The sequence below is a fragment of the Otolemur garnettii genome, unplaced genomic scaffold (assembly GCF_000181295.1).
Source record: "Otolemur garnettii isolate 467f Iridium unplaced genomic scaffold, OtoGar3 scaffold00006, whole genome shotgun sequence".
In the NCBI taxonomy this organism is placed as follows: domain Eukaryota; kingdom Metazoa; phylum Chordata; class Mammalia; order Primates; family Galagidae; genus Otolemur; species Otolemur garnettii.
In genome coordinates this window covers 21,189,164-21,211,710 of record NW_003852401.1, presented here as the reverse complement: position 1 = coordinate 21,211,710, position 22,547 = coordinate 21,189,164, and the positions used below count along the sequence as shown (strand labels likewise).

General features: G+C 36.2%; 1 protein-coding gene across 3 annotated transcripts in view; it reads left to right on the top strand.

Annotated features, from left to right (window-relative positions):
• Positions 1 to 22,547, top strand: part of RIC1 (RIC1 homolog, RAB6A GEF complex partner 1) — a 150,252-nt gene that overhangs the window by 103,233 nt on the left and 24,472 nt on the right. For all 3 annotated transcript variants that reach the window (XM_003782896.1, XM_023508275.1, XM_023508279.1), the window contains exons 9-12: positions 2,454 to 2,598; positions 3,553 to 3,601; positions 8,498 to 8,650; positions 10,122 to 10,325. In XM_003782896.1, coding sequence (XP_003782944.1) covers positions 2,454 to 2,598; positions 3,553 to 3,601; positions 8,498 to 8,650; positions 10,122 to 10,325 — 551 coding nt within the window. The remainder of the gene's footprint in view (positions 1 to 2,453; positions 2,599 to 3,552; positions 3,602 to 8,497; positions 8,651 to 10,121; positions 10,326 to 22,547) is intronic.

Genomic DNA, 22,547 nt, shown 5'->3' with positions numbered 1-22,547 from the left:
TCAGGTAAGAGAAATGCTTAAGCCCAAGAGTTTGAGATCACTGTGAGCTGTGACACCAAGGCACTCTACTGAGGGCAACATAGTGAGACTCTGTCTCAAAAAAACAAAAAAAGGAAAGTGTGTTCCTCTTGGGTCCTGCACAGTTTCTCAAACATTGAGTCAAATTGGGACAACCCGTATTTCCTGTTATACATTGATTTTCACAAAGCCATTAATTTTATTAATTAAAAATTATTAATTTATTATTTATTGTTATATTGAACACCCAGCTTCACAAAGGTGTAACACTAAAATGAATTTCAACTGTGAATTACATATAGCTGGTAATTTACATTGTGACTATTACACAGATATTGTCCTATAGCAATATTAGTAATTGGGAGCATTTTTCCAAACTGTGTCTGTTCTGTTTTCCCCCAACTTTGGATGTGCTTCCAAATTAAGAATAATTGCCATAGACTCTTCAAATTTCTCTGGTGTTTGGGATCAGAAAAAATGTCCAAAAAAAGTTGAAAGTTCTGATGTAAATCTGATTTAATAATAAAGATCTTACTAGTCTCAAGGAAGAAACTGAAACATTTCATGTTAAAATTCCAATTAGACATTAAAATACTAACTGTTCATGTTGACTTAGTGTTATCCACATATATACACCAGTATTTTTGCCCACCATTTTTTTTTCACCAACTCATACCTTCTACTTGAGACCACTTTCTGCCTTTAATACATCCTTTCAGATTTCTTTTAATGAAGATTTTTGATGGTAAACTATTTGGGGAGGGAGGTCTGAACTGGATTTATTTTGCCTGATAATTTAATTACAGTTTAAATTGGTGTACAATTTTCAAATGACAGTTATTTGCTTTGTCTGCATTGAAAAGTTGTACCAGTGTAATTGGATTTCCATTGATAGTATTGGGAAGTCACCAGATTATATTTTCTTTTCAGATTAGTCTTTTCTCTATAGCTACTTCAAAGATTTTCTCTTTGGTATTCTGCTTTTTCACTACAAAATGGAAGATGAAGAATTTTTTTGTTTGTTGGATTTATTAAAATCTTGGTTAAGATTCAAAATTGATGGAAGAGAATTCATCTTTCAGCTGTTCTGGAAAATTCTCATCCTTTGTCTCTCTCTGAATATTGCCTTTCCCCAATCTCTTTTACTGGAACTCTGGTTAGCTTAGCTATGTACTGATTCTCTATTCAGCTATATCTAATGTGTTTAATCTGTCCATTGAGTTTTTCATTTCAGTTATTGTATTTTTGATTTCTAAAGAATTATTTGCTCCTTTTCCAATCTCTGTGCTTCTTGCTCCTAGTTTTAGTTTTCTTTTTTATTTCTTTAGGTGTAAAAAGCATTGCTATTTTATTATATATTCTATGTTCTTTAATTCCATTATCTGAAGCCTTTCTGAGTCTGTTTACACTGTGTCTTGGTTCTTTTGTTTCTTGCTCATTTGTTTGTTTATTTTAAGATTTTTGACTTAGAGCCAATTATTTTCCTCGAAAATTGTTTGTGTGAGTGCTTTGAGAACTGGATGGCATTTGAATTCTTCCAGAGAGGATTTTTGTATGTTTTTGCTGGTCACCTGGGAGTACTACATCATTCTGGAGCCCTTTCCATCGTATTCTCTGTTTTAGGGTGTTTTTTGCACAAATTATAAATTAGGGTGAGGGCTGGCTTGTGGCTACAGATTAGTAGGAGAGCTTTATTTTTAGTTAAGTACCATGAGTAAAACATGAAAATGTTCTTTGCTATTTATTTTTTTTCTATATAGCAGAAGTTTTTCTAATTTTCTCTTATCCATGGTTGTAGCTCTTTGTAGTCTCAGCTTTACATGGGTATCTTTTAATAGGTTACTTGCCTTGGACAACCTCTGTCTGTCCCTAACATGCTATGATTCCTCAGAGGTAGAAGTCACTAAGTTTCCAGAGTTTGGCTAAAAAAAAAAAAAAAAGAAACTCAGGGAAAAAGCCCTTTGTCTTTTGGTTATTTCAAGGTATTTAAGTATTCTATTCAATGTCTTAGTTGTTGCAGTATGGAAAGAAATTCAGGGTATACTGCCAGAAATAGCAGTTGTTGTTGAGTTTTTATCATTCTTACTATATAGCGTTTTTAAAGCCCTGCATATATTTTTCTCTACAGGCAGTTTCTGCTGTAACTTTATCCTGTTGCACCAAAACTGGTTTGTGCAAAGCCAAATACTTTTAGGATTATACAGTTATTCAAACCAGTAGTGGCCAGAAACAGCTTTCTTTTAGTCACCTGTACACTGAATTTGTTCTGCCTAGATAAGACCAAAACTAAAGGCCTTACTACTTTTAAATTGCCCTAAATGTGCAGCATTCTTCTATTTATGTGAACAGTCATGCCGTTCTGCACATTTAGATTTAAAGGTAGTAGACTATAAACAATACCAAATAGTTCTGAAGCAATTACTTATTTTTAACAGATATTTGGAACAAAACAGGAGCTGTCAAGTTGATCAGATGGTCTCCAGACAATAGTGTTGTGATAGTGACCTGGGAATGTGGAGGCCTTTCTCTGTGGAGCGTGTTCGGAGCACAGCTGCTTTGTACACTGGGAGGAGATTTTGCGTAAGTTAAGCTCTCACCTAGTGGCACGATATAGGGCTCCGAGGCACACCTCCTGGTGAAGGGCTCAGCTGCAACTTGGACTGTACCTAACAAACCCAAACAAAGTAACCTAATCATTTGCATCAGTATGAAATTTTTAAAAAAAGGAGGGGGGGGAGAATAGTTTAAAAACAAAGTTGATCTAATACCACCTCTGCTACCAGAATGAATAAATCTGTGAGAAACAATCTAGCCTTGCATAGAAATTGCTATTCTGGCTCAGTGCCTATGGCTCAACCGGCTAAGGCGCCAGCTACATACACCTGAGCTGGCGGGTTCGAATCCAGCCCGGACCCACCAAACAACAATGACGGCTGCAACCAAAAAACAGCTGGACATTGTGGCGGGCGCCTGTAGTCCCAGCTACTTGGGAGGTGGAGGCAGGAGAATCACTTGAGCCCAGGAGTTGGAGGTTGCTGTGAGCTGTGATGCCATGGTTCTCTACTCAAGGCGACAGCTTGAGGCTCTGTCTAAAAAAAAAAAAAAGAAAGAAAGAAAGAAATTGCTATTCTAAGGACACTTTATTTTGTTGCCAAAATATATTAGTAATTTAAAGTGCATATTAGCCATGTACCTAAATAATAAGTAGAAAGTTATATTATCTCATTGATTAATGCAGGTTAGCCCAATGGTTGATTGGAGTGTGCTGATACCTCTACCTACCTTATATACAGTCCTGATAAAATGAGGATACTTTTCCAAACCACATGATTCTATCAAGAAGTCATTTGGACTTGGAAAAATGTGACTAAGTGATACTTAGATGTATTAGCCTACAAACCTATAGTTTTGTATTTCATGTCTTACTATACATTTCGTTTTAAGGAGTGAAATCAATTTGATTTTTAAAAAATGAAAGTTAAATATTATATGTAATTGGAAGCTCTATTAAATTTGGTTTCTATTCTGTTTCAGTTATAGGTCTGATGGTACCAAAAAAGATCCCCTTAAGATCAGCTCTATGGTAAGCATTTTCTATTAAAAAATTGACATCGTTTTAAAGAAGTTGGATTTTTCTTCCTTTAATTCTCTTATGATAGTGTGATAAAAGCACAAAGCTATTTTAGTTTCACCGGACTTTGTATATAGTTCTTGCTTTTTTTTTAAATTGAGAAGCTGTTTGGTTTTTAGTTTTGAGGTTTTCTTAGATGTGTTCAGCAAGCCCCTGCCATCTTTGGGACAGTAATAATTGTACTGATTAGACTTTTCTTCTGTGACTTAGTGGCCTATACTTCTCATGGCCTGCTTTCTTTTTAACATGAAGTGAAATGCTTGTCAGTCATTTTTCCTGAGGGCATACACTTGTGCATTACTTGAGGAGATTTTTAAAACTTTGCGTAGATGTCTGTCAAGAGAATTATAGACACTGTTGTAAAAATACAAGTTGAGTATTCCTTAGCTATAATACTTGATACCAAAAGTGTTTCAGATTTCTGAATTTTCAGATTTTAGAATATTTCATATATAAAATGAGTTATCTTGAGTATGATGGAACCCAACTCTAAACATAAAAATTTATATTTCATACACACCATGTACACAAAGAATGAAGGTAATCTAACTTAGTAGTTTAAATAATATTGTTCATGAAGCAGAAACCCATCACATGAAATCAGGTGTGGAATTTTCTACTTCATTGTCAGTACCAAAAATGCCCAGATTCTAGAGCATTTCTGATTTTCAGATAGGGATGCTTAACCCATATTTTTATCTTCACATATTTTCAGGATCTACTATAGGAAAAAACAGTCCCTATCTTACATAAAATTATTTTCTTGCAATAGCCCTTCTGTGCACCATTCTTACAAAATTTGTGACTTTGAGGCTTGTTAATTCCTTTTTCTTCCTTCACACAGGAAGGCATTTTTTAGATCTTGGGTTTCCTCAAGAAGTAAAACCATAATAGTTGCCTTAAATAGTGGTTCCCAACTTTTTACCACCAAAGACCCCTTTTGATGTCTGTCCCTAAAAGTTTAAAATAAATTTTCAAATGACATTTCTGTAATTATCAATCAGTTCTTCACATCTTCCGAATAGCATGCAAAAAAGTGTTATTAGCCTCATTAAGTTGATATTTCAGCCACAAACTAGAAATCTAAGTATTTTATGAGCCCAGGAGTTAGAGGTTACAGTGAGTTATGATCCTACCACTACACTCAAGCTAGAGTGACAGAGTGAGACTCAAAACAATAAAGGCAGGGTTGCGGCCAGCAAGACAGGATAGAAATGGCTATGGCCTGGACACAGAGGCACTTCTCAGTGATCATGGATGACTGGCGCCTCCCGTGCCAGACAAGCTTGGGCAGCCTGCCCCCCAGTGGCGAGCAGACCTCAGGCCTGCGCTACTCCGGGGTATAAGTGTTAAATTTCTACAATTCATGGTAGTCACCTAGTTTAAAAAAATAATTTGCTCCAGGAAAAAAAAAAAAAGAAAAGAAAAGGGAAAGAATCTAAGCATTTTAGTGCATCTTCACCATTCAGGTATAATATTTCATTTTAGACAAACAGCAAGCATTACCCCCATCCCACTTTACACGTGAAAAAACTGAGACTCAAAGAGATTCATTAACTTGCTAAAGATTATATAGGACTTTAGTCTGTATCTGTTTGATTCTAAAGCTCAAGCTCTTAACCACCAATATACTTTATTTCATATACTTCATAATAACAGCTGCCATACCAATGGGGGAATGTCAGAGATGGAACTCTGACACTCCATTGATATGTACCTGTTAAAAGTAATTCTCCCAAAGTATGTTTTTCCTTTTTTTGCTTTTACTTCTTACTGGAGCATCTAAAAAGAAAATGCACACAAGTATACAAACATACAATTTATCTATACTCATATATAGGAACTCCTATACTCTTACATCAGGTTTTTCTGAAAAAGTGTAGCTTTAAAATGTATACATTGCTAGCTCCAGTTTTTTGCAAAGTACAAACATTTATAAAACAAAACAATTCGGTGATTTGGAGAAGAAATGTCCCTAAAAATGGTTCTAGGGCCTAAAGTTCATTCACATTTTATTTATAAAAATAATGAGGTTCAAACTACAGTGAAGTTTCTTTAGTTTGGAAATAATTCTTGAACCATAGAGGTAAAATATATAAGATCTGCATATTCTCCAAATACATTCTATCATCTACCCAGGATATTTCCCAATATGTTTACTTTCTTTATGCTCAAGTCTCAGGTATCTAAAAGAGAAATTGTATTTTATGTTTACCATGATTAAAATGTTAAAAATATGGATGGAGTACATATTTAATGATCACTATTGATAGGTCAGACCTTATATAAATTGGATCAGGTATAATATTTCATTTAAGCCAAATAGTAGGCATTTTGTCTCCTACTTTATACATGAAAAAACTGAGAGTCAAAGAGATACATTAACTTGCTAAAGATTAATGTGCTGAAATCCAAGATTTTAGTCTGGATCTGTCTAACTCTCAAGCTCAGGTTCTTCTTAACCACCAGTGTACTTTATTTCATGTACTTTATACTAATGGCTGCATATCAGTGGAGGGAGTCAGAGATCATATAGTCTTTGATAACCCCCATTAATATGCGCCTGTTAAAAGTAATTCCCCCAAAGTATACTTTTCCTTTTTTTGTTTTTACTTTTTACTGGAGCATTTAAAAAGAAACCACACAAGTATGTGAATACAATAATTTGTCTATACTCATATGTAGGAACTCCTAGACTTTTACATTCGATTTTTCTGAAAAAGTTATTTTAGCTTTAAAATGAATATATTGCTAGCTCAAGTTACTGGCAAAGTTGAAAGTCTATAAAACAAAACCATTTGGTGATTTGAAGATAAAATGTTCCTAAAAATGGTTCTAGGGCCTAAAGTTTATTCTCAGTTTATTTACTAAAGTAGTGAGGTTCAAACTACAATGAAGTTTTTTACTTTGTTTAGTTCAGAAATACTTCCTGAGCCATAGAGGTAAACTATATTAGACCTGCATAATGTTTAAATATATTCAACTACTCACCCAGGACATTTCTTAAGACATTTCCTTTATATTTAGAAAATCAATAGGTTTACATTCTTTATGCTCAAGTATCTAAAAGAGAAATTTTATTTTATGTTTACCATCACAGGAAAACATAAAACTTCTTTTGAAATTTTGCAGCAATTAATGGATCCCTCCAACCCCTGCTCCATTACCATTTCTTTGGCTCAAAGGAATCACGAATCTTAAAAAGTATTATCATGGCATCTAATCATAGAAAATTAAAATTGAATGGGCCTGGAGAAATTTATAACTTTCTCATTGTACAAGGGAAGAAACTTATATTCTCAGAAACCATACCCAAGAAACAGCTTGGCCAATGTAATCTAGCCACATGCCAAGCTTTAGTGAAAAAGTAGTTTCACTAAAACTAAACTAAAATAGTTTTAGTGAAATTAAAATAGTTTCACTAAACTTCCCATCCATTGGGTTTCATCTGTACAAAACTATCTGTAGTAGGTGCTTCTTTGCCCAAGCTACTACTAAGTAACCTAGGTTGTCTCCTGAAATTTTTTGTATTTGAGAGGCAGCTAAATTAACCTTTTGACTGTGAACAATGCCCATAGGCATTCAAACAAGATGTTCCTTTGATGTGGCTCCACCTATAGGTGTTGTTCATTTTGCAGATAAAAACTTGAGGACGGCTTGGCGCCTATAGCTCAACCGGCTAAGGCGCCAGCCACGTACACCTAAGGTGGCAGGTTCGAATCCCCAGCCTGGACCCGCCAAACAACAATGACAGCTGCAACCAAAAAATAGCCGGGCGTTGTGGCGGGCGCCTGTGGTCCCAGCTACTTGGGAGGCTGAGGCAGGAGACTCGCTTGAGCCCAGGAGTTGGAGGTTGCTGTGAGTGTGATGCCACAGCACTCTACCCAGGGGGACAGCTTGAGGCTCTGTCTCAAAAAAAATAAAAAATAAAATAAAAAAAAATAAATAAAAATAAAAAAAACTTGAGGACACACGTTACTGTTATATTACCCAATTTGAGTCTGTAAGCATCACATGCTTCATTCTCAATATTTTTCACAGTTTGTACCTGAAATAATTTGTACAAATAGTGGATACTTGTGGGAGTATGTATAAATATGGAGTACAATAAATTCGAAGAGTCGTCAAGTTCAGAAGACTCGATCATTGTTGGAGAATTTGGATATAGAGGTAGCTTTAAAAATACTTCTCACAAAAAACACGAACTGTCAAATACCTCAGAATCTTGTTTTGGAAAATGAAAGTGTAGAAACTCTTTCAAATTAAAAAGAAGTCAATCCTACGCAACTTCAGTGGAGAGAAAACAATTTGAACCCCAAAATAGATGATTTTGTTTTGAGTTGTACAATACAAAAAAAGATTATTAAACTTTTATTGATAGGGTAAAGCTTTAGCATTTCATATTAAGTTTTTTTGCATATTGCTTTTTTTTATAAATATAAAATATTGAAACTGAAACCACTTGGCTGAATTTTTTTGATTAGTAAAAAGCCAAAGAACATCTAGTACCATGCCATGTATTGTTAAGGTTATTGCCAATGTTGGCCCGTTTCATTGCTGAGCGCACTTCCACAGTCAAAAGGTTAAAGTAATGGAGAAGTTACAGAGCACAATAGGTTTTTCTTAAGATAGAGATCCTGAAATTGATGGTTGTCTCTGGAGATAGCTAAGAGGTAATCGAAGATGTGATTGATTCTTGTCTGTGTTGTTTGTCATGGTTTCCTCAACCTTCAGAAGTCATAATAATGCTATCACTGATTATTTCAGAATTTGAATATTTGAAGCTAGAAATAAATAACAAGAACCTTTATTGTTTTGACGTATTTTTCTATTCCTCCTCCCTCCAAGAGCTGGGGTGCAGAAGGCTATCATCTATGGGTAATCAGCGGATTTGGTTCTCAAAACCCTGAAATTGAGTCTGACCTTAGGAGTATAGTTAAACAGCCCAGCATTCTGCTTTTTCAGTTTATCAAGAGTGTACTCACTGTAAACCCTTGTATGGTAAGTATATTTAAAGCACTGATTTTTATAGTATCTTTCATGTTAGAATTTCATAAAATTCCTTATGACATAATATAAGTATACTCCTAAAATTGGCATACTCTTTTGTGTATTTTCATGATTCTTATTTCTTTTTAATTTATATTAAATTTATACCAAAATTTTATTTCTGAAATGTTGTTTAGTCTTTTTGTTGTTTATAGGGTTATAAAAAATTCAAGGGAAAGGAATAATTTACTTGAAAAACTTGAAAAATTTAGTCTTTATCTTCATAGCATTTCCCAGAGAGATGTACTACTTATGAGAGATACTAGTAGCAGTTAAAAAAATTTTGTTTTCATGCAAATATGAAAAAAATGAGTTAAAACTATAGAAATTTCTTTATTGTTGGGCTCCACATACTTAAATATGCCAATACACATCATGAAATCCAGAAATTGGTATATAAAAGCTGTGTTATTAAACTCTGAAATTTTAAGGAACACCTTGAAGAAAATATATCTAGAAACCTGCTTTAGGAAACACTCCCCCAAATTATATACTCATGTATATCAATCTCTGAAACAATTTACACTGATGATATTATATGTCATAAATAATAATAGTGTATGTTACATGTTAAGGGTGCATCTCTTAATACCTTTCCATCAGTGGCTTTTTAATGAATGTTTGTTTTTTGAGACAGAGTCTCACTTTGTCACCCTGGGTAGAGTGCTACAGTGTTACAGCTCACAGCAACCTCAAACTCTTGAACTTAAGTGATCCTCTTGCCTCAGCCTCCCAAGTACCTGGGACTAGCGCCAGCCACTATGCCCTGCTAGTTCTTCTATTTTTTGGTAGAGCTCTTGGGTCTACTAGCCTTGCTAGTTTTTCTATTTTGGGGGGTCTTACTCTTGCTCAAGCTGGTCTTAAACTTCTGAGCTCAAGGAATCCACTGGTGTTGGCCTCCTAAGGTGCTAGGATTACACGCGAGCCACCAGTCTTCTTAATGAATATTTGATGCAACAAATTTCTAATTAAAATTTACAGCACATTGAGAAAGAATGTGAAAATAGCCTAGATCTCAGGTACCATCACTGCAGTTGAAAATTAAGGATGTACAAAAACAAAGTTTTCATTCCTCCCCTTTCCCATCCCAAGTACTAATTTAAAAACACTCCTCGGTTTTAATTTTATGTCTAGATAGCATTTGGACTCAAATGGAAAGGTGAGGGGTTAGGGTGCTGCTCCGTCTAATTTGAATAGTTAATGAAAAGTCTGTCCTCCTTTGAGAATACTAGCTTTCTAGTTGAAAACTCATAACCACGAAGAGTACTACTCTTTCTGAATATAGTGGTGCATAAGATTATTATGTAGTCTTTGTTCCCTGTGAGGAACATCAACATTTTCTGTAGTGAAACTAAACAAATATGTTACTTTCCCCTAGCCAATATTTTTATTTGCTTTTCTCCTTTGCCTTTCCCAAATCTAGAGTAACCAAGAACATGTGTTGCTTCAAGGGGAGGATCGCTTATATTTGAACTGTGGAGAGGCTTCACAAACTCAGAATCCCAGGAGTTCTTCAACACACTCAGAGCATAAGCCCAGTCGAGAAAAGAGCCCATTTGCAGATGGGGGGTTAGAGTCTCAGGGGTTAAGCACTTTACTTGGACATCGGCATTGGCATGTTGTGCAGGTAAGTCTTCAATTACTGATTAATAGTGACTTAGTCCTGGGTAAGAATATCTCCTGGAACAAATTACTAAATATTTCATCTGTTACTTCAGAAAACTATGATTCTTTTTAACTTTTTTGATTGTTGTATCTCTCTTCTGCTTTTCTGTGTTCTTGTCCTCCTGTCTTCCTTTCTTTCCACTTTATCCTCATCTACTTTAAGGACATTATTAGTGTCAGGAACTAGAAGTTCATGTTTCCTCTCTAATTGATAACTGTGGATTTTACTTTTAGCCCCCTTTTTTGGTAGAAATCTAGTTCTATGGATTTGCATAGACAAAAAATATAGTAATTTCATGGAAAGTAGCAATATCAATCAGTACCTTCCCTGTATAGCTGACATTCTAGTCCTAATGGGACCATATTGAGGTTAATCACCTGACTTTGGACCCAAATTGCAGACTTGTGATTAATAGAGAACTTTATTAATAATTTTATTTAAGCCAAGTTATTCATTCAGATACCACTTTTAAATTAGCAGTTTCTTTTGTTAATTCTGATAAATTAGCATTTAACATGGAGATTAATTATGAATATACAAATTAAAAATAATATGGGCAAATCAATACATTGAAATTTCTTAAAGGAAACTTGCATTTATAATTTCAAAGTTTTAGTTGTTTTCTTGCACCATTTTCTTGATACCGAAGTGTTTTAGGTACATCAGAGCCTACTCTGGGTTAGTTTCTTTTAGTCGGTTTCTTTCTTACTTTCTCTCAAAGTAAGATTACTTTGCCTTACTTCTCTCTATACTCTTTTTTTTTTTTTTTTTGAGACCGAGTCTCAAGCTGTCGCCCCGGGTAGAGTGCATGGCATCATAGCTCACAGCAACCTCAAATTCTTGGGCTTCAGTGATTCTCTTGCTTCAGCCTCCCAAGTAGCTGGGACTACAGGCACCCACCACAATGCCCAGCTATTTTTTTGTTGCAGGTGTCATTGTTGTTTTCGCTGACCTGGGCTGGGTTTAAACCCACCAGCCTCGGTGTATGTGGCTGATGCCCTACCCACTGAGCTACGGGCGCTGCCCCACTTCTCTCTATACTTTTACTGTACTAGCTTACTTCAGCTCCCATGTTATTTTCAGTTTGAGTGGAGATAATAAGATATAGAAAAATGGTCATGTGAAAGGTTGAAAGAGGAATATCTCCTACATTGACAAGTGGTATACACTAAAAGGAAATGTATTTATCTTACATTAATAAATTCATGAATCAAACAATGTACATACCATTTTATAAATAGTAACAATTTTTAAATAAAACTGCATCAGCTACTTCCTTGACTAAAATTTTCCACTGCTCCCTTCTCTCCTATAGCCATTTCTCTGCTATTTTCATTTCCCCATACTTTGAACTATTCATTCTACACTGACCTAGCGTCAATGCCAGTTCTGCCTAGCCAGGTCTGTGTTACCAGAGAGCCAAGTAGAGCAGAGGATCAAAGAAGGTAGGTCTGGAACTCAAAAATCCATCAGGCAATAACAAAAATTGAATTTCCTTCCAGCTCAGAAATTTAGTGATTCTGTGATTTTTAGCCATCTATGAAGCATCCTATATAAGAAGCATAAACACTGGTTTTAGGACATTAGGTGCTAGTAAGTTTCCTGAGTTTTTTTTAGATAGCCAAAGATATTTTAAAAGATGACCTTTTAAAATTTGAGTTAGTACCGAAGTTTTCTGGTTTCCTTAAAAATGATGCCACAGGGTCAGGTGTGGTTGGTCACATCTGTAATCTTAGTACTTTGGAAGGCCCAATGCTGAGGGATTGATTGAGGCCAGGAGTTTGAGACCAGCCTGGACAACATAGTGAGACCTTGTCTCTACAAATCTAAAAAAAATTTAGCTGGGCATGATAATGTGCACATGTAGTCCCTGCTACTCAGGAGACTGAGGCAGATCACTTGAAACCAGGAATTTGAGGTTGCAGTGAACTATGATGATGCCACTTCCCTCCAGCCTGAGTAATCCTGTCTCAAAAAAAAAAAAGAGAGAGAGAGAAAGAAAGAAAAGAAAGAAAGAAGCCACTGTTGTACTGTCAAAACAGTTAAATATAATAGACTCATAGAATTTTTAGACCTGGAAGGACCTTAAAGATCATATGATCCAACTGGATTTGATACATGAGGAAACTGAGGTACAAGGGAAGGTATAGACTTGCTGAGGGTCACACGACAGAGTAGTGGCAAACCTATCTGAAGAGTCTAATGTATTTTAAAATCTAAGTACTAAATGTTGAATTATGTAATATACTACTGACCTTGAGCTAAAACTTAGAATTTCCCTATTTAACAGTGTTTTTACTTGGAGCTGCCCTGACTTAGCTGGCACTGCAGCCACACGATTCAATACGTGTCGTAGTAGGGTAGTTTATATTGTTGATATAATGCTACAACTTTGCCTTCCAGGCATTTTGGCCATTAATGATGACTCCCAGAAGAAACTTAAGTGTCTACTTTAATTCTCCCTTCAGTATATCCTCTTTTCCAGGTTAAGTTACCACAGCCTCCATCAAAGTTGATTTGTTTACATGATGCATACTTTGTATGCTTCTTGTATAGCTTAGAGTTCATCAAATGAGCTCCAAATAATTCTGCCATTCTTTCTATGCTCATCTACTGTAGTGGTTTTCTTTGTTTAAAACTGATTCCTTACCTCTAAAAGTTCCTTTGGAGCTTTTAGATCCAAAGACTCTGTATGTTAATTATGTTTTTCGTTAAACCAAAATAAAACACATACAGAAGCCAGGTTAGTAGCTGTTGTAAAGATGTCTTTTCTAAAAAATAAAAAAAGAAGTCCTAGCTATAAAATTTTAAAATTTTGAATGCAGTTTAACAGAACATAAAGAATATAAGTTTTTTTAAAAAATTAAAACCATCTGGTTTTAAGCTATGTGCCTTCTCAGACTGTCATAGTGCTCAGTATTTTGTATAATATAAGCCTTTATTTTTGAAAGGTGTATGAATTCAGTGTTCTGAGAATGCTGGTTTGATAATTAACCTGGCTATTTTTCTAATCCTACAGTGTATATCCAGTATACCAGATGTGGTATTTGGCACAGATTAAATCTGCTAGGAGGATCTCTCTCACAGTTTTGTTAGTTACAAATAAAACTATTCTAGGCAAAAGACAGGATTTTAGCAGGATGACTTTTTAAAAAAAAATAAAAGATTTCCATTTCTCTCAAAGAGAAACTCAGAAATCCTGAAATAAGGATAGAGATTCTATATCCTAGCATTCAGTTTTCCAGTGATGTGGCATAACTTTTGTGCCCTGAGTATGCATACATTCATGGGCAAAGTTTCTTCATATATATTGCCTTCTCTTTCTTTGCTTCTGTCATTTACTGTTCTCAGTAACTCAGAGTTCAGATGACACATAGATCAATAAAGGTAATGTACTACTAAGGAAAAGAGAAGTTTTTGTTCTAGTCTGTATTTCATAACATCCTTAGACAAAAAAACTGCATGAAAAATAAAACTTCATGTTAAAATTAAACCTTGCCTTTTAAAAATAAACTATTTGGAGTTTTTGGCACTTCATAGACTTCTACTTGTTAAAAAAAAAATAAATTGTTTTCTCCTGTAGATATTCATCACAGTGTGATTATTTGGTAAAATTTATCTTTGGTTCCCGTGATTAGAAACCCTTGCTATTGGAATCTGGGTTTGCAGTGACATCTCAGCTCCTGCATTACCCATTCACATTTCATAAGTACTAATGAAACACCAAGGTTTGGAAGAGATGACATTTACTCTTAGTGTCACAGGTGACTGGTGCAGTTATACTTGGTACATTCATCTTTAAGTGATCACTTTGGGGTTTTTTTTTTTTTTTTGTCTCTTGTATAAAAATTGGGGTACATGTACAATTTTGTTACATGCATAGATTGTGTAGAGTCAAGGCTTTTAGAGTATCTGTCACCCAAATAACATACATTGTACCCATTAGCCAATTTCTCATCATGCTCCCACCTTCTCACCCTTCTGTGTCTCCATTACCTGTCATTCCACCCTCTACAGCTATGTGAACACCTTTTTTAGCACTGACTTATATGTGAGCACATGCAGCATTTGTCTTTCTGTGCCTGGCTTGTTTCACTTAAGAGATAACCTCTAGTTCCATCCATTTTGCTGCAAAAGACATAATTTCTTTCTTCTTTATAGCTAAATAGAGTTCCATTGGGCATATATACTATGTTTTCCTACATGAAGACTTAGGTTAATTCCTTATCTTTGCTAGTGTGAATAGTGCTACAAAAACATACAAGTGGAGATATCTGTTTGATAAGATGATTTCTTTTCCTTTGAGTAGATAGTCAATAGTGGGATTGCTGGAGTTTTTTGAGAAATCCTCATACTGCTTTCCAGAAAAACTATACTAATTATAGTTTCTCACCAATAGTTTCTAAGAGTTGCTTTTCCTTCACATCCTTATAAGTATCTGTTATTATTTTTTTTAATAATTGCCATTCTGACTGGGATAAGTTGATCTCATTTTGGTATGGATTTGCATTTCTCTGATGATTAGTGATGTTGAACATTTTTTCAAACACCTGTTGGCCATTAATTTGTCTTCTTTTGAAAAACATCTATTCATGTTCTTTGCTCACTTTTGAGTGGAATTGTTTTTTGTTGTTATCGTTGAGATGTTTGATTTTCTTTTATATTTTGAATAGTAGTCTTTGAATAAATTGCAAATGTTTTCACCCATTCAATAGGTTGTCTCTTATTCTGTTGATTATTTCTTCTGGTGTGTAGAAGATTTTTAGTTTAAGTCCCATTTGTCTATTTTGGTTTTTGTTGCCTGTGCTTTTAAACTCTTAGTCATAAATTCTTTTCTTAGACCAATGTCCAAAAGAGTTTTCTTCTAGATTTTCTCTTAGTATTTTTATAGTTTTGGGGTTTAAGTTTTTAATCCATCTTGACTTGACTTTTATAAATGGTGAGAGATAGTTCAGTTCATTCTTCTGCATATGGCTATCCAATTTTCCCAGCACCATTTATTAAAGAGGGTATCTTTTCCCCAGTATATGTTCTTGTTGACATTGTCAAAGGTCAGTTGACTATAAGTATGTGGCTTTATATCTGGTCTCTTTATTGTTTTCCATTTATCTGCATCTTTTTTTTGAGACGGAGCCTCAAGCCATCCCCCTGGGTAGAGTGCCATGGCATCGCGCTCACAGCAACCTCCAACTCCTGGGCTCAAGCGAGTCTCCTGCCTCAGCCTCCCAAGTAGCTTGGACTACAGGCACCCGCCACAACACCTGGCCATTTTTTGGTTGCAGCCATCATTGTTGTTTTGGCGGGCCCGGGCTGGGGATTCGAACCCACCACCTTAGGTGTATGTGGCTGGCGCCTTAGCCGCTTGAGCCACAGGCACCGAGCCTGCATCTATTTTTATAACATTAGCATGCTGTTTTGGTTTACTGTACCCTTATAATATAATTTGTATTCAAGTAATGTGATGCTTCTAACTTGGTTCTTTTTGCTCAGGATTATTTAAGCTAGGTCATTATTGGTATATAGAAATGCTACAGATATTTGTATGTTGATTTTGTACCCTGAAACTATTAAATTCATTTATCAAAGGATTTTGGTGGAATCTTAGGTTTCTCTGGATATAAGATCGTATCATTGGCAGACAGAGATAATTGAACTTCCTTTTTTCCAATTTGGATGTGTTTTATTTCTTTCTCTTGCCTAGATGCTGTGGCTAGGACTTTCAGCACCATGTTGAATATGAATAGTAAAAGTGACCACCCCGTCTTGTTCCATTTCTTAGGGAGAATGCTTTCAACTTTTCCTCATTCAGTATGATGTTAGCTGTGGGGCTTTCATACAAGTATGACTTCTATTGTTTTGAAGTTATGTTCCTTCTGTACCTAGTTTGTGGAGAGTTTTTATCATAAAGTGATGCTGGATATTATCAAATGCCTTTTCTGCATCTGTTGAGATCATATTTTCTCGGTCCTTGATTTTGATATGATGTTGCCTTTTTATTGATTTGCATATGCTGAGTTATTCTTGCATCCCTGGGATAAATCCCACTTGATCATGATGTATTATCTTTTTGATGTGGATTCTATTAGACAGTCATGATATTACCAATTCCCTTCAAACTATTCCAAAAAATTGAAGAGAGAGAAATTCTTCCTAATTCATCTAAGGGTAGCAACATCCTTATACCAAAAGCTATAGGATGCAACACAAACAGAAAATTATAGATATATATCCCTGATGAACATAGATGAAAGACTCCTCAACAAAATACTACCTATAATAAATAAAGAAAAACCACCCATGGTACTGTAACAAACTGGTCCACATATGGAACTGATCAGCATAAGGAACTAGGTCTGTTGTCCGGATATGTATATGTAGTCAGTTTAATGATGTGATCAATGTCAACTATAAAGGTCAACTATGAAGGTTCTACTAGTTCTTTGTAAATTTAGTGGAATTCAGCAGTGAAGCCATTTGGTACTGGGTTTTTCTTCATTGGGAGAATTTATTACTAATTCAGTCCTGATAGTCATTATTGATCTATTCAATCTTGGGAGGTTGTATGTTTCTAGGAATTTATCTGTTTTCTCTGAATTTCCTACTTTGTGAGCATATAGTTGTTCTTAATAATTCCCTGATGATCTTTTGGGATTTGTTTGGAGTTTCCCCCCCCCCCCAATAATCTTTTGTATTACTTCTGTGGTAGTATTGTAATGCCTCCTCCTTTTCCATTTTGAATTTATTTATTTGAGTCTTCTGTCTTCTTGGTTAGTCTAGCAGGTTATTAATTTTGTTTATCTTTTCAAAGAGCAAACTGTTGATCTTTTTTTAAGTCTTTATTTCATTTAGTTCTGCTCTGATCTTTGTAATTTTTTCTTTTGCAAATTTGTGGTTTGGTTTATTCTTTTCTAGTTCTAAGTATTTAATGCTATAAACTTCCCTCTTAGCACAACTTTGTTGTATCTGACATGTTTTGATATATTGTGTTTTCATTTTTATTTATTTTAGAAATTATTTTTATTTTGTTTTAATTTCTTTGTTGACCCAGTGGTGATTCAGGAGCATGTAGTTTAATTTCCGTGTATTTGTATAGTTTCCAAAGTTCATTCAGGTAATAATTTCTAGTTTTATTCCATTGTTATCTGAAAAGATATTTGATATGATTTAAATCTTTTAAAAATTTGTTGATACATGTGGACTAACATGGTCTGCCATGGAGAATGTTCTATATGCTGATGAAAAGAATGTGTATTCTACAGTTGTTAGGTAGAATATTCTATACATGTCTGTTAGGTTCAGTTGGTCTGAAGTTCATTTTCAAAATAATGTTTTCTTGTGATTTCCTGTGTAGATGATCTAACGCTATGAGTGGAATATTGAAGTCCCTCACTATTGTGTTGCTCTCTCTCTTTCTCTCCCCCCCTTCCACACCTTAGGTCTATTAATATTTGTTTAATGGATTTGGGTGTTCCAGTGTTTGAGGCATACTGAGGTCTGTCTGACAATGAAATTCACAAACTCATTCTAGAAAAAGTGCTATGTTCCTCATTGCCGAACATCACTATGGTCAACTTTAAGGTATTCCCCTTTGGAAGCCATGCACCAACACCAGTGCCTATTTCCTCATTCAAAGCAATTTTGGAACTCTTTCTGGAATGGCCATTGGAGCTATCATCATACAAGGCTTGACAATTCACTTTGTGAACTTGCTACTATACACTTACATTGACAGCACTGTACAAACAACTTGGTAAGACTATATAACCTTAAGATATCAGTGTCTCACAGCTTTGTTTGTGTCAGTGTGTGGTGGTGTCTTGCTGAGTGGCATTCATTATTGTCATGTGTTTTTGTGTGTCATACAATGACAGCTCTGATGACCATTCCAGAAGAAGAGTTCCAAAATTGCTTTGAAGGGTGGACTAGGCTCTGGTGTTGGTGCATAGCTATCCCAAGGGGATTACTTCAAAGCTGACCATAGTAATTTTCAGCAATGAGGTATGTAGCACTTCTAGGTTGAGTTTGGAAACTTCATTTTCAGACCTTTTATTGATTTATACACACAGACACACATATATATATGTATGTATGTGTAGAATTGTTATATTGCCCTGATGAATTGATATCTTTATTATATAATGGCCTTTGCCTATTTTTACTTTTTTTGCATTTTTTAATTAAAGTCTTTTATCTGTTATAAATATAGCAACTTTTGCTCACTTTTGGTTTCTATTTCTATGGAATATCTTTCCACACCCCTTTTAGTCTATATGTATCTTTACAGTTAAGATGAGTTTCTTATAGGCAGTGTGTAGTTGGATAATGTTTTTAAAATTCATGCAGCCAATCTGTATCTGTTGAGTGGAGCATTTAATCCATTTATATTCAAGGTTAATATTGTCTGAGGTTCTATTCCTATCATATTGTTAATTGTTTTCTAGTTATTTTATAAATTGTTTCTTTTCCTCTTACTGTTTGTCATTGTGGTTTAGGGGAATTCTATAGTGGTGCCATTGGATTCCTTTCTCTTCCTCCTTCGTGTGATTGCTTTACCAGTGAGTTTTATACTTTAGTGTATTTTGATGGTGGGAAGTGTCATGTTTTTGCTGCTAACTTTAGGACTTCCTGGAGCATTTCTTATAGGGCCAGTCTAATGATGACAAATTCCCTCAGGATTTGCTTGATTAGGTAAGACCAGATTCATCCTTCATTTATGAAGGTAAATCTTACTGAATATAGAATTCTTAGTTGTCAAGAATTCTTAACATTTTTAACATGACATCCCATTTTCTTCTAGTCTGTAGGGTTTCTACCTAGAAGTCCGCTGTTAGTCTTATGGGGTTTCCTTTATAGATGACTAGAGATGCTTAGTATTTTTACAGTTCACTCTTTCACTTTGACTTAAGACAGTCTGATTATAATGGGCCATGGCAAATTCCTTTTTGCATTATATGTGCCTGAGGATTGCTAAGCCTCCTGTATCTGGATGTGTGGTTCTCTCAACAAACTTTGGAAGTTTTTACCTATTATTTCATTAAATAATAAAGATTTCCTAAATCTTTTGTTCTCTTTTTGCCTTCAGTAACATTAATAATTCATTCATAAATTTAGTGATTTTATGTTGTCTCAAAAGTCTTAAAAGATTTGTCTTATTTATGTTTTTGTCTGACTGGATTATTGCAAAAGACCTGTCTTCTAGTTCAGAAATCTTTCTTCTACTTTTCCTTTTCCTTTTTTTTTTTTTTTTTGAGACAGAGCCTCAAGCTGTCCCCCTAGGTAGAGTGCTGTGGCATCACAGCTCACAGCAACCTCCAACTTCTGGGCTCAAGTGAGTCTCCTGCCTCCGCCTCCTAAGTAGCTGGGACCATAGGCACCCGCCACAACACCTGGCTATTTTTTTTGGTTGCAGCCATCATTGTTGTTTTGGTGGACTCAGGCTGGATTTGAACCTGCCACCTTAGGTGTATGGCACCTTAGCCATTTGAGCCACAGGTGCTGAGCCTCTTCTGCTTTTTCTAATGTATTGTTAGAGCTTTCAAATGCATTTTGCCTATTGCTGATGAAGTATTGTGTTCCTTTGAGGAGGGTGTCATTTTTCCCTTTTTCATGTTTCCTGTCTCTATTTTGATATCTGTGCATATAGTTTAACAGCCACTTCTTCCTGTATTTGCCTTTACTTTCTTTGAGGGTCTTCAGGGAACTTACTCTGGAATATTGTTATGTTGCTGGTTAGGTAGGGCCCTTTGAATTTTCTTCTGGGTGTGTGCAGTAGCAAAATCTCTGTTTAACTTCTTTAACTATGGATAGCATTAGTAGTATCTGTGGTTTCCTCATTGTGCCAGGGTTTGGTTATTTGTGGAGGCTGTGGTAAAGTTGTACTGGTGCCAGATGCATTAACCTTCAAGCTTCAGTGGTAGGGATGGTGTGGGCTATGCATGTCTTTTCCTGTTTCTGGGGCAACACACATTGGCATCTTTTTGATGATTAGAGACTGGCAGCTTCTTAGGCCTGTAGGTGGCTTAGTCTAATGCTGGTTGTTATAGCAGTAGAATAGGCAGGTGAGTTGGCTCTCAAGCCCCTAGGTGACTGGTATGGCATGGGTGTTGGTGGTAGCAATGGTGTACTGCTCTTCTGGATCCCAGTGGCTATGTGCTTATGTCGGCAGTAGTTGCAATGGGCTGTGTGTGCCAGCCTCCAGGCCAGCAGGCGGTGCTTGCAGATAGGAGCCAGTTGAGGTGATAGTGATAGAATGTTTAAGCTCAACCTCGGGTACAGTCTGTCATGTTTGTCTTAGGGAGTTCCAACTCCCTAGGTGGGGTGTTGGGGATTGAAGTGAGTGGAGCCAGACCAGGCAGGCACTCAGATTCCTCAATAGCATGTACCAGCTGTGATGGGTGAGGCTGGAGCAATTCTCAGACTCCTGGCAGAATGTTCATACGAGGGGCAGCAGCTACCTTACCAAGGTCCTGCCAGACGGAATGTGGGGCCAGCCACAGTCTTGGTGGGCAGATGGGGGACATATGTCCTTCTCATGCCCCACTGAGCCAGGGTCACTCCCCAGTCCTGGCTGTCATAGCCAACCCAGGTGACTGGTAAAACTCAGGAGTTTGTGTTTAACCTGCAACTCAGCCCTGAGCCATAGGAGCTTCCACCCAGCTCAAGACCAAGCCTCTGCAGCAGCTTGCATCCCACTCTCAAGTTTACTCAAGTCCTGAGGACAATACCCACTTCTAGTACCTGGGGCTGCTGCCCATGACCACTCTTACTTACTTCTCAATCTTGGCTATGAGAGGCCTCCCCACCCCACCCCCAAATCCCAGTTCTTCAGTCAACAGCTCAGGTTTCCCTAATACCTAGGACTGGCACATCCGGGGCCAATCTATAGCACATAGATCCTATTAGAAGCTAGGATCAAAAGTAGTGTCTTGCTGTAATGTTCAGGTTTCAGAAAGGGCATGGGACCCACAGCCAATTCTTTCCCTGGAGCAGTTACATCTTACAGTTTCCCAGCCACTCCCTAAGTTAGATTCAGTGATGAGGAAGATCAAAATTCTCTACAGTAGGGAAAGTGGACTGAAGGAAGATGCTAACTCACCCTCTCACCATACTAAGAAATCATCCCAGGCTCGGCGCCTGTAGCTCAACCGGCTAAGGCGCCAGCCACGTACACCTAAGGTGGCGGGTTCAAATCCAGCCCGGACCCGCCAAACAACAATGACGGCTGCAACCAAAAAATAGCCGGGCATTGTGGCGGGCGCCTGTGGTCCCAGCTACTTGGGAGGCTGAGGCAGGAAACTCGCTTGAGCCCAAGAGTTGGAGGTTGCTGTGAGCTGTAATGCCACGGCACTCTACCCAGGGGGACAGCTTGAGGCTCTGTCTCAAAAAAGAAATCATCCCAGTTCCAGCATCTTGGTTCTGGCCAAGCAGGCTGCTTGTCATCCTTCTCTTTCCTAGTTTTTGCTATTTCCTCTTACTTTTCTATTGAACTCTCATGTTCTCTCTTGAACAGTGTCAGCACTCTATTTTGGTTCTTCTAAGTGAATTAGGTGTGCATGATATACTTCTGTTCAGCTATATAGTGCTTATTTGTAAAAATCTTCAGTTTTCTTTACGTAACTGGAGAGGTAGAAAATGAGGTTCAGACTGGGTCCTTGCAGCTTAACACCAATGTCAGATCTTTGGGCAGCAAAATCTATTTTTCTTTAATCCGACAAAAAGAATTTCTTTTCTAGGCTCCTAGAAAATTGCTTTCAACTTTATTTCACCATCCAAGTTTACCATTATTCTGAACCAATTTTATCTGTCATGGTCCACTTAATTATTTGGTCTGAACAGTACAGTACATCTATCAGGATCTAAGCTAAACATTCTTCGAGTGTATACCATGACATTATTATCTTTAATTGTGTAAAGTTGTCTTTCACAAACCAGTATTAGTTAAAAATAACTAGTTTTTATACTAAAAACTATTGATTTAATTGTATTTTAAGTTGACTTTCTAGATAAGCTATAACAAATAGTTTTATAAATAAATTATGAAAGGTTAATACAGATGTTTTCAGCATATTGCTTTTAATTTTTGTTTTCACGTTTCACAAACAATTTTATTGGATTTTATTGCACTTTACTTGGCCTTTTAATTTACTTCCTTTTTGTAAATATGTGACAACTTTTCTTAGAGTA